The sequence below is a fragment of the Nycticebus coucang genome, chromosome 21 (assembly GCF_027406575.1).
Source record: "Nycticebus coucang isolate mNycCou1 chromosome 21, mNycCou1.pri, whole genome shotgun sequence".
In the NCBI taxonomy this organism is placed as follows: domain Eukaryota; kingdom Metazoa; phylum Chordata; class Mammalia; order Primates; family Lorisidae; genus Nycticebus; species Nycticebus coucang.
The window spans coordinates 63,017,931-63,034,986 of NC_069800.1; the positions used below are offsets into that span (position 1 = coordinate 63,017,931).

A 17,056-nucleotide genomic window follows, 5' to 3' on the forward strand; every position below is an offset into this window, starting at 1 on the left:
AACTTTCCCATGGCAGCTCAAGGACATAGACACGAACTTCCCAAATCCCCACTTTCCGGAAACATGAGACAGGCCCCTCTGGATACGTTACCAGGGAAGGCAACCCAAGTCCCCCTGTGCTTCTGGAAGCAGGAATTTGGGCATTTGACCTGTTTCCCTCGCTCTGCCCTCTCTAACCTGTCCAGCCACCATTTCTGTCCCTTCTTCCCCAGGGTGCTTCTGGTGTCCCAGAATGCCTTGCAGCCACCCTTGCAACAGAGGTTGGTCCCAAGGTCAGAACCTGCAGGGGAGTGTCCTGTCACCTTCAGAAATACCATGTGTGACATCTACTGAGCACTCCCTCGGGCCATGTAATAAACTTTGCACATGGACAATGTCACCTCCTCACAGCAGCCCCATAGGGTACATGTGATTTTGCAAAGGGGGAACCGAAGCTTGCTGAGAGGGAGTAGTTAGCAAATCAGTGCAGCAGCTGGAATTTGAACCAAGGTAGTTGAATTCCAGAGCCAGGCTCATTCTGTAGTCTTTGCAGATGGACAATTAGGATCCTTCTCTCTTCAACAACTCTCAGATTAACATTTAATTGGGGATTTAAAAAAAACCATTCTTGTTAGTATGTCTGTGGTCTTCTCACTGCAATCTTCCCCATTAAGTCATGTTATGTAAACAGTCAGCCCAGATGCCTCAGAGCTTGTGTCTCTGTCTCCAGGAACCCAGACTTTGCTCTTAGCTGTGGTTCTTTCAAACAGGCAGCAGAGTGAGAAGGTGCATGCTTGGAGCCGAACTTCCACTGGAAGTGGATGGGTGAGGCATGCAGCTTGGTGGCCCACACAGCTGTGCTCCTCTGGCTGGGTGACCCAGTGTGTGGCCTCACCTCCCTCTTCTGTAAAACGGTGTCTACTGCACAGGTAGATCGTGGGCATCAAATGCTGTGTGTAACATTCTTAGCACAAGGTGAAAGCTGGTGAGCTGTCTTTTCCTTCAGGAAAGTTGGTCTCCCCAGCCCCAAACACACTGCCTGTCAGATGTGGTCATTTACAGTAGGAATATCTGGCCATCTGCTTCCCCCTCTGGGAACATGCACATTTGCTAATAGACCATGTGGCACTACATGTGTTTCAATGGCGTGAACATTAATGAGAAGAGAGATGCAAATCTGCTGAACAAACATGAAGCTGGGGTAAAAAATGGCAACACTTATATAGATACAGATATAGATAGATAGATAGATATAACACATAGGAGATGGCTACCTTTTATATATAAAGAGTGATTACGAATCAATAAGAAAAAAGATTGTATTAAAGATCCAATATAATGATGGCTGAAAGATATGACCATGCATTTCATCCAAAAAACAATACAAGAGGTCCATTAAAATACAAATAGATGCCCCTCCTTGCTCATAACTGTAAGAATGCAAATCAGAACAAGGAAGCATTGCCCCTGGAAGGTTTTTAAAGAATAATAGCAGAGGCGGCGCCTGTGGCTCAGTCGGTAAGGCGCCAGCCCCATATACTGAGGGTGGCGGGTTCAAACCCAGCCCCGGCTGAACTGCAACCAAAAAATAGCCGGGCGTTGTGGCTGGCGCCTGTAGTCCCAGCTACTCGGGAGGCTGAGGCAAGAGAATCGCTTAAGTCCAGGAGTTGGAGGTTGCTGTGAGCTGTGTGATGCCACGGCACTCTACTGAGGGCCATAAAGTGAGACTCTGTCTCTACAAAAAAAAAAAAAAAAAAAAGAATAATAACAGAGAAGGTTGTTGAAGACCTAAGCAATCAGTGCTCTCAGAGGCTGCTGGTGCAGCCCATTTGGAAGGAAGGCTGGTGAAACAATTTCATGCACACTCTTTGCCAGTCAGTCCGCTGCTAGGTATTTATACTAAGATCTGCAGGTGAACAGGCGGCTGGTGGCAGGGAAGTATTCTCAGCAGGAGCAGCATGTGTGTGTACATGAAGGCTGTAGTGGGAAGCAGTGTGGCTGCGGGGACAGACTGACAGAATCCCTGTGACTGTGCCACGGTGTCACCCTGGGTTTCCTGCCTGGCAGCCACCATCCCATCTAAGAAGAAAGAGAGCTTGCCTGTGAGTGTGTGGGGACAAAGACCATGTGGTGACTGAGGGGCACGGGGAGGGGGAGAGCAGAAGAGGTGAACCCGGGTGAGTCGTCCATCCAGGGCTCTGGCGGAGGAGGGTAAGTGCCGTAAGTTGGGAATGACTCCAGCAGATGGGCTTTCTTATGTCCTACATCTTGGCAGCACACAGGTATTTTAAATCTCCAAAAGCCCCTGCAGTAGTAGCTACCCTCAATTAGACGCTGGTGCTGGAGGTGAGAGGCGATGGGACTGGGAGAGGAGGGGTGTTGCAGCAGCAGGTGGGCCCTGAAGGTCAGGTGTTACCTGTGCCGCACGTCCGCCGCCACCTGCGTCATTCATGAATGTTTACTGAGTACCTGCTGTGTGCCAGGCACTGTTCTAGTAACCGGGGAAACAGCTGCCACCCCCCAGAGGCCAGTCCTGCCCTTGTCCAGCCTGTGGTGTATAGTGAGGGGCAGACGCTAACAGAGACACAGGGAACTAACTGGGAGGGTAGGGAGTGGCCAGAGCTGTGCGGAAAGGCAGAGCTGGACATGGGGAAAGTCAAGCCCTTTGGATTTTATTCAGCGGGTGCTATAATTCCTCCTGTTTCCCCAATGAGGAAACTAAGGCCTACACAATGAAATAAATAGGCAGAACGGCATCTCTAGCCTTGCCTGTTTACAGTTGAGTCTTAACTGTTCCTGGGCAAGCAACATCTCTCTCTGTGCCTCAGTTTCTTTATCTGTCAAATGGAAGTGAAAACTTCTACCTTATCTGTCAAATGGAGAGAACAGACCCTGCCTCAAACGCTGCCCAGGTTCTGAGCTCAGCCTGGGCTCTGCTGGACACAGTGACACCATCATTACTCTTGGGTCCTGAATGGAGGTTTGGGGGGGTTGGAGAGAGCGTGGCCGAGCCAACCTCTGGGCACACAGACAGAGGTCCTGTTCTGGGTAGCACACGTTCTGTCCACCGCCCCACCATCTGCGTGTCCCCAGGTCCCCAGGCTTGCAGATTGCCCAGAATGTCAGCCTGGAGGTCTGACATTCTCCGGGACAAACTTTCAATGTGCCATCTTCACTTTCCCCTTTCTGCTGTACACATCACTTCTAGGGGCTCAGACAGTTTCCTGTATCTTTTGGAAACGACCTGAAAATCCGAAGAGTGGACGGGGTTGGCTTCACACCAAAGGCCCCTGCAAACCCTTCCCTTTTAAGGAATGACTGCACCAAACCAGGACTCATAATCACCCCACATCAACTCAGGAATTGCACTCATTCCCTGGCACCCCCCAGTTCAGTGTAGGTACCCTCAGGTTCAAGCTGGTTTGCACGGTCTCTCATCCCCTTGGCACTGGGCCATGGATCTCCATCGTCCAGCCTGACTTTGGTGGTGAACCACTGTATCTCAGAAGTCTTATCAGGGGCTCATTCTGGCTAAAGCTCCCATTAGCTTATTAACTTCCAATGCATTGCACAAATATTTCCTCCTGTGTACCTCCTAACTGGTTTGCCATCCAGATGGTTTTGAAATCAAGAAAGCTGCTATATTTGCCTTGAGCTGGTTATTTTGAATTTAGAGATTACAGCCTCAGTCAGAAGGTAAGTGAAACAGCTGGCCACGCGGTGATTTCTCCTTGACATGCCCCCTGCAACCCAGGAAGAGGAGGTTCCCGTTAATTACTTTGTTTTAAACAACTGATAAAATTACTGATCCCCATTCACAATGAATTTTTGGATGTGGTGTGTTTAAGTTAATTTTCTTCCCAGTTTTTATTCTGGGTTTCAAAACACAGCTCCGCATCAACAACTAATTTATTATGGACTAGCCTGTGATTTTGTCCTGTTTAATCTGTCTCTAAATGATAATTTGCTGTCGCAAGGTATATGGCGAGAGATAAAAGCAAAACTGAAAGTTGGAGAAAAAAAATACAAGAGTGGGTTTTGAGGGGGAGAAGCAATGGTTTCTCATTTTCCCCCTCACGCATAAATTGTCGAGTAAGGAGATTTTTAAAAGCCAGAAATTCCTGTGGAGTGAACCCAAGCTGGTGGCTAGAGGACTGTCACACACATGTCTGGCACTGCAGGGTTTGCAGGAAGGGCTGCTGTGGCGGGTAACAACTACACAACTACAACTAACAATGACCACAGCCTCGCTCTGGTCATCCACCATGTGGACATTTCCAAATACAAGAGGGAGGGAGCTCGAATGGGAAAAATCAACGTCCAAATTAGAAACTACCGGAAGCCATGTGGTTTTCTTGGGGCCTACTGTGCCTTTGATTTCCTGATTGTTCAGAGCAAGAATAACAAAATCCATCCAACCTGGTGATTTTGACAAAGATTTATCGGAAAAGCTATCAGTTGGGTTGATGTGGCCACACCAGGGATTCTCAGCTGGGGACAATTCTGTCCCCAGGGGACATTCGGCAATGTCAGGAGACGTTTTCAGTTGTTAAAATTGCTACCAGAACCTAGGAGGAAGAGGCCGCAGATGCTGCCAAACACCCTAAAATATATGGGACCATCCCCTCCCCCAACCAAGACCATCTGGTACCAAACCAACCTTGGTGAGGTTGGGAACCCTTGATGTATGTGTGGACTTATCTGGATCCCCTGGGGGTGGCCAGTGTGCCCTTATTACATAAAGTCTCTGGTGCTTGGAGACACGAAACTCAGGTATGCTTCGCCCGGGACCTAACTTATGTAAGTAGCTGAAGGATTAGTTGGGTTCTGTTTCCTTTCACTAAGGCAAAAGGATCTCATCTTTGGTGATCAAGCCAGTGGTGAAATAGACTTTTTAAAAAAGCGTTCAGTGGAAAATGGTGCCCCACTTAGAGCTGGGGACTGCAAAGGCAATGGGAAGGGGACTGTCGCCCTTTCTGGTGACTGATTCAGACTGTGTCCAGAGCAGGCTCTCCCTCTGGCCTCAGCCCCACTGGGTGCTCTTGGCTTCTCCGCTGAGAATGTGTCCAACTTGCTGTGGCAAAAGGTCACCAAGGAGCAAAGCAGCAAACCTCTCTCCAAGCAGCCATGATGCTAAATTTGCAATGATTTTATTGGCATGGCAAAAAGCTTGGGGTCTGCCAAAGGCAACAGTCCTATGCTGTGACCCGACTATAGGTTCCGGAGGTAACGAGTCCTACTGCTCTCGCTGTCCCGTTCCCGCCGGGTGGAACAGCTTGGGAAGGAGGTGGAAGGAGCAGGGGACACTCCACTCTTCCTGTCTCAACACCTGACATGGACGTGTGCTCAGTTGGCCCCTTGCTGCCCTCTGGTCCTGCCTCCCCTGCCCTGTCCAGCAGTCCAGCAGGGCAGGCTTGGCATATTTTCATGCCCATGATGGGACTCTGTGACCTCCCCAGGCCAGTTCTCAGGGACAGCAGCCCCTGATCAACGGGCCTTTGGATGGGTGCATCCGCAGCTCTCCAGATTGCTGTCGTGGCTCTCCCCCAGCCTGGGCTCAGGCCCCTTTCATCTCTTCTCAAAATATGTTGCTTAGAGATCTGGGGTTATGAAGAGACTGGGAGTGAAGAGCTCCTGTGGGCAGCCTTGGACCTGGCTCCTCACCTGTCAATGGAGTAGAGAGTGTCCTGCGGGCCTGGGCAGCTGTGGGACCGTGCAGTCCCATGGTAGTGGCTGGTGTCCCCTGCACACTTGTGCAGTGCCCAGCAGCAGGCTGAGAGCCCTCCTGCACTCTCTCATAATCTTCACAATAACGCTAGACAGATGTAGGGATTTTGTGAGCCCATTTGCAGGTGAGTAAGTTGAAGCTGAGAGAACCAATGGACACTGCTTGCCCAAAGCCAGGTTGCTATGGAGCTGATCTGTGCTTCCCAGTGGGGAAGAATTCTCAGTCCACCACAATGTGGGGGTGCTTGGAGATGAGTCCTGGGCTGAGCATCCTTCAACAACTGTGGCTGATATTGTCGAATTTTGCCAGTGGTGACTGGGTCCCCATAATGGCACCTTGCAGTCAGTTGACATTTGTGGAGAGTTCTGGCTATCCTTTTATGCCACCTCCCCCCCAAAGAGCCATTAGAGAAGCCATTAGTCCTGGAGCCAGCACTGTCTCTTCTCCCCCTTTCCTGGGGGCAACTTGGCTCCCTCCGACGGGCCACTTTCTGCCTGGCCTCCAGGTACCAGGGACAGCCCCTCATGGTGGGTCTCCAGGGAAGCAGGAGCCTCCTGGAAGACGCAAGAGGATCCTAGGCCCAGCCAGACCTCCATGGCTAGGTACAAACCCTGAGTCACTCAGACCAGAGCCGCTGGGGTTGGTCTTGGGGCTCAGCCAGGCCCACTGAATCCTGGACCCAGCGCCCAGAACTTGTGACTTGCCCCTTCTCGAGGTGTGCACACTCTAAACGCAGCCGCGACTCCCTCCCTCAGGGCCCAGGAGGCTCCTGGACGCTCAGGGCAGGTGCGGGCCAGGTGAGCCCAACAGCGTGTTCGGGATACAGCGTCACTGCCGGTGAACCCGCCCAATGTACCAAGCTGGGCATGAGACGCCAGGTTCCCTTCCTTTGACCTCAGCGGGCAAGGGAGTTGGGGAAAGGTGCTACCTACCTCCCAGAAGCACCAGGATGCAGGCGTAGGGAAGCATGGCTGCGGGCATCCCGTCGGGGGCCGCCGCGGGGCGTGCAGGGGCGGCACAGGCGCGGGGATCCCGGCCCTTAGCTGAGGCAGGCGGCCAGGCTGGGGTCCTGCGAAGAGGTAGCAAGGGGTCCTGAGCCCCTCGGCGCTCACACGCGCTTACCCTCCTGGGCCGTTGATAGTTGTAAGTCGAGCCGCAGAGCTGCGCACTCATAGGTCCAACTTGCCAAAAGAGGTGGAGACAGCCCCCCGGCGTTGCGCACACCCTCTCTGTGCGCCCAGCCCTCTGGCGCAGCTCCTGCTGCCAAGCAGACAGACCCTCAGCCGATCCCCTCCGTCTCCGGGCCTTCCCCTGCCCTCCCGCAAAGTCTTTGCGGTGGGCAAGGAGGCCTCCCCCAAACTCCTGTCCCAACTCAGGCAGAGCGATGCGCTCCTCCTAGCGCCAAAGCGCACGCCTAGCCAGATCATTCCCTGGAAGGGCAAGGGGGCGGGGCGTTCGTGTAAGCCCGCCGGTCCAAGGACCCCTGAGTTTCTATTCTGGTCTTCTAGATACTTTTGGAAAAGCCAACTTGGATCCCGGTAAGCTCAGGAGCTCGGTGCGGGTGGCCAACCCCAGGGCGCCCAGAGTCAGCAGCTACTCTCTGTAATTTGGTGGCCACCCCAAAGCCCATCTAGGCAAAGCCTGCAGGGAGACCCCCAGGCAGGCTTCCTCCCTTCTCCCCTTCTCCTCCAGCCCCATTCTCATCCAAGAGAGTCAGTTTAGGGTGGCAGCTCAGAGGCAAGGCAGCTGTGAGCACAGACCAGCTGCTCCCAAACTGGTCCCCTCTGGCCACCGCCACAGGCATTGGGCCACTTTGGTGGCACCCAGGGTGGCTGGCAAGCCTTAGAGGTAGGAGTGTGCGCCCCGGAGAAGGAGGGTGATGGCAAGTTATTAGATTTATGAATGAAGAGAAAGAAAGGGAAGGATGGGAAAACCTAACTGGATTGTTCCTATCTGCTTGTTTCTTCCTGGTAACTGAAGGAAAATCCGGTGTGGGGTGGACTCCAGGTGCTCCTGTGGGACGCAGCTCTGTGTCCTTCTGCTGTGGTCAGTAGAGAGGGAGAGAATGTGAGGGAGCGAGAGAAGAGGAAAAGAAAAGTGGAACAAAAGGAAAGTGGGAGGGAAGAGAGGAAAGGAGAGAGGGGAAAGAGAAAGAAGAAAGAACTGAGAGAGAGAAAATGAATCAAAGAAAAGGAGAGGAAGAGGGAGAGAAGGGGGGAGGAGAGGGAGCGAAAGGAACAGAGAACAAAGACAATGAGGAAGGGCGAAGAAGAGAGGAGAAGAGTTTGGAGAAGGGGAGCAGCCGGCCGCCCCTCTGGAGGGTTTCACAGATTCATCTGTCTCATTTTTGTGGACTCATCATCCCAGGGGATGGGGCACCACTCACCTTTTGATTGCTCACCAGACACTTGGGTGAGACTTCCCAGAGCCCCCAGAGCTCTTCAGCCTCCACCCCAGGGACACTTCCTCCGGGGCTCTGCCCGTCCTTAGCTTTCTTCTTCCCCAGAGGCGACAGAAAATGGCAAAAAGTGCCGAGTGCGGCCACAGCATGATCCTACACAAATGGAACTGTGAGGAAAACAATCAGTTCCCTTCCTGAAAATGACATTTTTTTTTTTTTCTGGTTTCTATGGATTACTGAGAACAGCGTGAGACTCGAGGTGGCCTTGCTGACACTGAAATCGGTACACGCTCTCTCTGGCAGAAAATGGCTGTGCGCCACGTACTAAGTTCTCCCGAAAGGGATAACCTCTATGGGCAAGAGGAGAGTTGTGCAGGGCGATTATTTATAATTGTATAATTGTGATTATTTGTGGCAATTATATGTCTTTAAATTTGCAAAATTTATAATTATGGGTAGCTTAGAAATCACATGTGATTCTGGCCATAGCCGTTGGAACCTACACTCTCTGGGCTCTTGGAATGTGGGCACTTTGAAGTCCCAGACCACTCATGGGGGTCTAGGCATTAATGGTTTGTCGTGGTGTGGAGGGTGTTACTTTGATGTCACAGGTGGGGCCATAATTTGGTACTTAAGTAGAAACTTCCCCACAGTGTATGGTGTTCCTGTGTTCATAGCGGCACTGGCTTATTTGCAGATTAGAGCAATTGCTGCTTATTATTGTAAGCACGGTGTGGATCAGGTGCTGAGTGGGTGAAATACTCTGTGTGTGTACTCTTTAGATCTGAACAAGCCGATGAGAAGTGGGAGTTCATGTTAGCCCCATTTTACAGAATGAGCAAACTGAGTTTGGAGAGTGAGGGCAAAGTGTTCCAAGGTTGTGTAGCTGGCAGGTGACAGAACGTCTGGGTCCCTTCTGACCACCATGTTTTGCATCTCCATGGGATGCAACATGAATCTGAAGATCCCCTGTGGAAAGTCCATTCTATAATGACAGCCTGTCCCTGAAGAGGCTTAGGAGTGACAGAGGGAGCGTGGTCCCAGAGTCTGAGGGAACTCCAGCTATGAAGGCTGAAAGTCACAGAGGGGATCTCACGCTCACCACAGTGTAACTCTCAGAAGAATGAATGATGCTGGGAAGGACGTCCAAGGCTGGTTGGTGAGGAAATAAAAACTAAGCCATCCAGATTTTACCCCCACAAAATACAAAAGCAAAGAAAATGGCATTTAAACAGACTCTCCTCGCATCACAAAAACGTCTAACGAGCAACAGAAGGGCCTGAAGCTAACACTCATTTATTGGCTACAAACATGTATTTATTTTTAACCAAAAAAGAAAAAGAAAGAAAAAAGAAACAACAACAAAAAAAAAAAAAAAAAGGAAGAAAGAAACATGTCCAGTCCTTGCGTTTTGTTGGAGGAAGAGCGATATGTGGGTTTGTAAAGGCTTTCTTACACACAGGAGAATCACCTGAGGACGTTTGCACCCCTGGCTGTGAGTCATGTCCATGGGTGTTATAGCATTTTGGCCTCCAGAGCTGGGCTTTTCTAAGCCTTTAAACAAAGGGGCCCTTCCCAGGAGGTCAGAGTTGCCAGGGCTTGGGGTGGATGGGGGAGGGTGCCTTGCTGGGGACAGGCACAGCGGGTGTGAGGGAGGTGCCCTGAGCTGGGTCCCGGAGGGGAGCCCGTCTTCCTGCTCTGTCGTTCTCTTCTACCCCACTCCTACCCCAAAATCAGAGTCCCAGAAAGGTGGGCAGGAAAGTGTTACAGAATGGGCTCTTTCTCCATAACCCTGCCCCTCCAAACACCTTCCTCCTCATCCTTGTCCCTGTTAAAAACACCATGGGATGATAAGACCCCTCTGAAATCTTGCTATAAAACGGTTGGTTTCCTCTGCTTGTTATCAGGGGAGTCTGATCAAAGAAATGGTGCCCGCGGCCTGGTTATCTAATAACCAAATAAACATCCAGGTCGCCTCCTGGGCTGGAACGCCAGGTGAAGCTGCTCTGGGCGAAGCCAGGGGCGGGCCAGCACGGTGATTTTCTGTCCTGTGAGTATGTGTCCAGGTCTGGAGTCTCCCAGGTCCCATGTTACAGATGAAGAAACCGAGGCAGGGAAACAATCTGAAAAGCCTGTGGACACCAAATGACTGACACTCATTTGTCCCCTCTGGGCATTGTCACGATGTCAGTCTTGCTCCGGCGCACCCCCGCCTCTCACATGCCTAGTGCAAGATGGGGTTTACTATCTGTTTGTTGAATGAATGGGTGAACAAATGAACTATTGCAGCGTGAGGACAGGATCACGCGGGAAGACTTGATTTTAAATTTTAGTGCTACCACTCAGCAACTCACTGGGATATGGGTGAGCTGGGCCCAGGGCTCAGCCTGGAAGGGGCCCTTAGGCTGGTCCAGGGGCAGGTGGCCCCTCTAAGTGACTGACCCTTGCAGTTTAAGCCCTAGGCCCCCCACTGGCCTCTACCCTTTTCCAGACCTGCTATTCCCTCTGAGTCTGTTCCTTCCTTTGCAAAATGAGGATCCGTTTTGTAAGATAAGAAGACCATGTCCATGGAAGTCAGATTTGTGTGCAGGATCCAGCCCTGAAACTCCCTGGAGAGCAAGTGAAGGTGACACAGCTGGGAAGCAATGGAGCCTGGCTGGAAACCTAGGCTGGAGCTCAGAAGTACAGCCTCTCAGACTCACCCCAACCTGCCTTGATCCTGAGTGGCTTCTTATCCACCTGTCCCTGGGAGGCAGGTGGTGGAAAGACTGTGGGCTGCTTGGGAACTCCCCCCGCCAGGCCCTCCATCTGCCTCAATGTTCTTTCTCCATTCAGCTGTCGTGTGTCTGGGCTGGGGTTGGGGGAGAGGATGCCACTGAGAGCTTAACTTAGTACCTGGCATGTAAGTAAGTGTTTGGTGAACATGTTTTGACTAAATGGATGTATTGCTGGGTGGATGGATAGATGAGTGAATGGGTTGATGGGTGGATAGATAGGTAGGTGGGTGGGTGGATAAATGCATGAATGGGTAAGTGGATGGAAAGATGGATGGGTAGGTGGGCAGGTGGATGGATGATGGATAGATGGATAGGTGAATGGGTGGAAATGTGGATGGATGGGTGTATAGATGGGTGGATAGGTGGGTGGATGGGTGTATAGAAGGGTGGACGGGTGGATAGGTGGGTGGACGGGTGGATGACTAGCATTGCAGTTGTCACGATTGTTTCTTTAATGGCACCCAAGTCAAATGGTTTATTGATTTTATCCTCACATCTATTAATTTATTAGTAATAATTCATTAATGTATTCAATAATATATTAACTTATTCTCAGATTGCTGGTCCCCAAATTGTGATGATACCTCTCCGTCCCTGCACTTAAGTGGCACTTTCCATCAAGGCAGGGTCACCTGTCTCTCCTCTGAGCAGCCACAGGGCCAATGAGATGGGTAGGGGCTTAAACTTGCCACTGAATGAAGAGCAAATATCTATTCTTATGTTGCCAGCCTCACTTTTCTGGGGGGTTTGGGGTTTGGGTTTTTGGTGCTGGGCTACTGACAATTGATTATGGGGTGATTGACAGAGCGGCTGGGAATATTAATGCAGGTGAGGCCCCCAAAGTGAGATAAGCTGAAAAGAAAGTAAACCTCAGGCTTCCCCTCCGGGCTATAAGGAAACTGAGGCACAGCAAGGGGAAGAGGATTCCTGATGCCTCCTGATTGTCCCCTCTTTGATGCTGAGACCGGGGCATGGAGTTTGGTTCCATGATCTCATTCCCACCCCCATTTGCAGGGGAGCTGCTCGGAGTAGGTCTCTGGCCTTCCCACACCTGTCAGCCCTTGACCCAGCCATCAGCAGGAAAAGGCAAGCCCGGCGTAACAGAGCCCTCATATTGAGGGGCTTTTGCTGGAGAGGGGGAAAAGGAAGAAAAGTTAAGGAACATGTCCAGCTTCAATCCATAGCGATTGTAAAGTTTATCATTAACCTCCCATTATAAAAAAAATCAATATATGCTCCTAATACAGGGTTCCCTAAAAGTTTTCTATAAAATGGCCATACATAGGGAAAATGGGAAATTATAGCTAAATGTACCTTTGCTTACAAAATATTCATGACAAAATTTTACAAAATATTCTCTGCAAGTTGGCCACTTCTTTGTAATATTTTGTCATGAGTGTTTTATAAAGGAAGGTACCTTTAGCTAAATTCCCCATTTTCCCTGCATATGGTAAACACCCGTGTACAGTATTTTAAAAGGACAAAGTTAATTATTTTTCTCTCATTATAAGATTAATAGTCTTCCTAATATACTTTTGGGAAATACAGAGAAAGTAGAAGAAAAATGAAAGTCATGTGTTGTCCTGACCCTGGGGACAGGGCTTGCTGCCACTTGGACCTATAATTTTTTTTCTCCATTGGTATATATTTTCTAAACTGTGGTCAAACTTAATTATGTGAATACTCAAATAAACTACTAATTCCCCAATTTCATCTTTGGGATTAATTTCTCATCCTTTAAGAAACTCAGGTGCCAGACCATGAAGGACATGGAAAAGAAGTTGTATTCTTTGTTTTTTGTTTTTTTTTTGCAGTTTGTTTTGGCTGGGGCTCGGTTTGAACCCACCACCTCCGGTATATGGGGCCAGAGCCCTACTCCTTTGAGCCACAGGTGCCGCCTACAAGTCATATTCCTTTTTGGCCAAAGTACCCCACATTTTGGATTTGCCTTTCTTTCATTTTGCTTTTTCTTTGTTAGGTGGCTGTTTGTAAACTTTCCTCAGTATTGAATTTCAGTCTGGATGCAGCAAATTGATTTTAAATAGAAATGCCTTAAAAGGGGTATTGTTTGGAGAGTTTGTAAGTCCATCCTCCTACCAGCTAGCAAGTGGTGGTTTTATGGTGGGCACGTTGTGTCAGTGAGAGGTCTGGTCTTGCTGAGAGGCAGGCTGGCTACATTCAAGGTGAACAGACGGTCCTCTCTGCTTCTCTTTGGCTGTCTGCCTGGTTCTGAGGTCTCAGGAAATGGGAGAAGCAAAATTTGGGGGGTGGAGAGGAATCCTACAAGTGCTCACAGCACAACCCAAGCAGAGGCTCTACTTAATTTTTTCCTTTCTTCCCTCTTTTTTTTTCAGTTTACAATTAACATTCAGTGTTTAGTCCTTAATGCCCCCCCAAATGGAATTTTTATCTCTTGATTCATGCTACAAGATAAAATCCCTGTTTATTCAGTTGCATGAATAATTGATAAGCTCTTTCCAACTTGCCAGAGAACTTCACAGTCTTGCCTCACAGCCTGAAACCCCTAGCAATTTCCAGGTTTCCAGCAAGAGACCCTCGCACTGTTTCTGCTAAGAGTCCTTGCCTTTCTGTCTCTGAGGTAGAAGTTTATTTCTCCTCCCTGATACTCCAGTTATAGATTAAAGACCCAGGGCTCCAACGTTGGGGCTCCAGCATTGGGGCTGCAGCCATGGAAGGGGGAGACATCACTGTCCACTCAGAGTTTCTGAACTCAGTCTGTGACAGGTGTGGACCTGGAGTCCACAGAGAAGCCTCCTGGCAAGCTCGCAGCATTAATTAACTCTAATCTGTTCCCTGATTGTTTAAAGCAAGCCCAAGATGTGAAAGTATTTTCTTTCGTACATATTTAATGGGCTTAATGAGATAACATTGAGAGCCTGTGTTGAGCTCCTTACTGCCTTAGGCTCTCTGGCTGTGCTTCTATGATAAAAGGCTGTTATTTATGCACTTAGCTGGGGTTTAGTCTTTCCAAACAGGTATGAACAGCTACCTGTTATATTTGGCTAATGCTAGTTTCAAAAAAGAATTTAGAGACCATACAGCAAAATGTCCCAGTTCTTCAAGGCCAAGGTTAATGTAATTGGGGTGGTAGTGAAAATGCAAACCGTCCATAAGAGAAAAGGTGAACAAGATATTGTTGCTTTCCCGTCCCCCATCTCCTCGGCCCAGGAGTCTTCCCAGCAGGCTGGGGTTTGATGCAGCGGAGATCTGGTTATGCCTTCATCACCAGCAGGGCCCTCCTATTGGAACTGTTGAAAGGATCGAGCTTCCTAGGCTCTTCCGAGACTCTGCCACGGGGGAAGCAGGGCTTTGATTTAAGCCACTCACATCTATCAACCCCAGACATTCATTCAGTTTTCTCATTCATTCGGGGAAGGTAGAGAGAAAATGAATCAGAAGCTGTTTTTTTGTTTTTTTTTTTTTTGTTCTGGTCTGTTTTCCCAAAGCTCCAGGAATTAAGAAACATGCCATTAGTTTTAGCAAACAATTTAAACAAATGAAAATCAAATCTCCCACTGAAGGCCCCAGATAAGGGCAGAGATCCTGGTCTGGGTTCTCCTGACCTTCCTTCTGGCCTCTGCTGGCCATGCAGGATGGTCACCGTGTTCCCTGGGTGGCGCAGGATGGTATGAGGGCAGGTCTGCCCTGGGCCTTTTTTGCTACCACATTTATCATAACTTGGATTGTTTGTGGCCTGGTGGTTCCAGGGAAAGGGGAACAGAAAGGGTTTCTGGGGTGACACACACATGGGGGCGAAGCTGATAGGTGTGTGTTGGCCCCTGGGACCAGCAGAAGCCAGTCCCCAATGTAGCTCTAGGTGGCTGCTGCCGCACCTCCACTGCACCCATGAGGTCCTGCCGTGTCTCCAGAGCTGTGTGGTTTATTGGGAAGTAGAGCGTGGTTTTCAACAGATTTCAATAATCTCTACACAAGTGTAAATGGGGAGGGATGGGGAGCCAAGGTACGAGTGTTGGTGACCTTGCCCTCACAGTAAGGTCTGCCCCAGCGTGGACACAGGATAGGAGCTATAACCATGCAGCTCCCCTGGGGGCAGGGCAGGTCCCTCACACAGTTGGTACACTGTTTGAGGAGGAAATTGATGTTTAAGGTGTACGTTTGTTGGACCACACTAACCAGTTTTGGACGGCTGTTCTGAGAAAATAGGATGATATAGGCAAAGCCCCAAGCACAGAGCTCTGGCATGAGGCAGTGTTGGGTAATGTTGACCCCTGGTGCTGATGTGGAGGAGGAAGAGGCCAGGTACTGGAGGTCTTGGTGCCAGCCCAGCCAAACCACCGTCCACCAGAGTGCCCTTGGCATGTCTCTCTTCCCCTCTGAACTCAGATTGTTCATCCCTAAAACATCCAAGATGCATTGCAGGGAAGTGAGTGTCAGTCACCTGGGAGCAGGTCTCTTTCTTCTTTTTTCTTACTGGGATGTAAAATGTATTTCTAGTATGCAAAACTAAAATGCAGAAAGGCCCTTCACTCAACATTCATTCAACAAACGCCCATTGGGAGGGGTAGGAGATGAGACCCTGGTGGGAATGGTGTGAAGATGTAGCCTTTGCTGTGGGGGAATTGGAGCTGCGGGCACCACAGCATGCGGCAGTCTGCTCTCAGCCGTCCAGGGCAGGAGGGGCTTTGTAGTCTCTGAAGCTTATTTCCTGAGTGGGGGTGAAGCTTACGGTCCTGCCAGGCAGTGATGTTTTCTCAACTCTGTGGGTAGCAGAACTCAAGACCCAGGGAAAGGCAGCTCAGTGTACCTGCCCAGGAGGGCGGATGCTCAGCAGGAAGGCCGTGGAGGCCCAGCATGAGGTGCTGAGATGATTACAGATGCTTTGTAGACAAGGCACCACAGTCATCGAATCGCTTCTCATGTTTTGTGGGTATGCCGAGGCATTCTTAGGCTCGGAGCCTGTGGCCAGGGAACAATACCAAGCCAATTTTGACACTTTGTTTTCATTGCCCTTAAAGAAAGGATGGTTCTCTTCTGCTTGCCATGACAGATACTGCTTCCCACTTCTGTTTTTCCCCCATTTTTCATTAAGGTATAATTTGCTTACGGTAAAGTTGAGCCCTTTAGGGCACAGTTCTGCAGTGAGTACCGATTGCCATGTCAAGATCTGGAAGAGTTCCATCACCCTAGGTTCTCCCTTGGGGGTGACAGCCCCTCCTCACTCTCCACCCTTGGCAAGTAATAGTCTGTTCTCTGTTCCTGTAATTTTGCCTTTCCAGCATGTCCCAGGAATGGAATCATTTAGCACCTGGCTTCTTTCCCTTAGCAGAATGCATCTGATGTTTCTTATGCCGTGTGGATCAGTGCTTTGCTCCTTTGTATTGATGAGATGTGTTCACTTGTAGGGATATACCATAATCTGTTGGGGGTGGGGGGACATTAGGGTTGTTTCCTTTTCATAGTTACAAAACATTCATGTACAGGTTTTTGTTTGAACATGAGTTTTCATTTCTGTGGATAATTCCCTATAAATAGGATTGGTGTGTGTATAATAAATGTATGCTTAACTTTGTGGGAAACTGCTGAGCTGTTTTTCAAAGTGGCCACACTATTTTGCATTCCTACCAGCAATATATGAGAGTTCCAGTTCCTCTACAATCTCATCAACGTTTGGTATTATCAGAGGTTTCTGGCTTTTGTTGGTCTAATGAGCACATACTAAGTGTTATCTCGTTGTGGTTTTAATTTGTATTTTCCTGATGACTGAGGATTTTAGCATGTTTTCGTGGGATTATTTGCAATCTGTATTTTTTTTTTGGGGGGGGGTGAAGGTTTCAAATCCTTTGCCCATTTTTTATTTGGGTTGTTTGCTTTCTAATTATTGAGCTTTAAGTATTCATTAGGTATTCTGGATGGGACCTTTTACCATATGTGTTTTTAGCAAATTATTGCTTCTAGTCAGTAGACTTCTTATTAATTTTCTTAATGCTATCTTTTCAAGATCATAAGTTGTTAATTTTGATGAAGTAAAGTTTAACATTTTTTTTCTTTCGTGGATTATATTTTTTGAGCTGTATCTTAGAAATATTTGTTTAATCCAAGGTCATTAAAAATTTTCTTCTATGCTTTCTCCTGAAAGTTTTATAGTTTTAGCTTTTACATTTAAGCCTATGATCTATTTTGAGCTAATTT

General features: G+C 49.0%; 1 protein-coding gene across 1 annotated transcript in view; it reads right to left on the bottom strand.

Moving 5' to 3' along the window:
• The window catches only part of APCDD1L (APC down-regulated 1 like), a 50,383-nt gene extending 43,534 nt beyond the window's left edge, over positions 1–6,849 (bottom strand). Inside the window, exon 1 of the mRNA XM_053574157.1 lies at positions 6,640–6,849. Within this exon, the coding sequence (XP_053430132.1) occupies positions 6,640–6,688 (49 nt within the window). The 5' untranslated portion in view covers positions 6,689–6,849. The remainder of the gene's footprint in view (positions 1–6,639) is intronic.
• Positions 6,850–17,056: the final 10,207 nt, after the last annotated feature.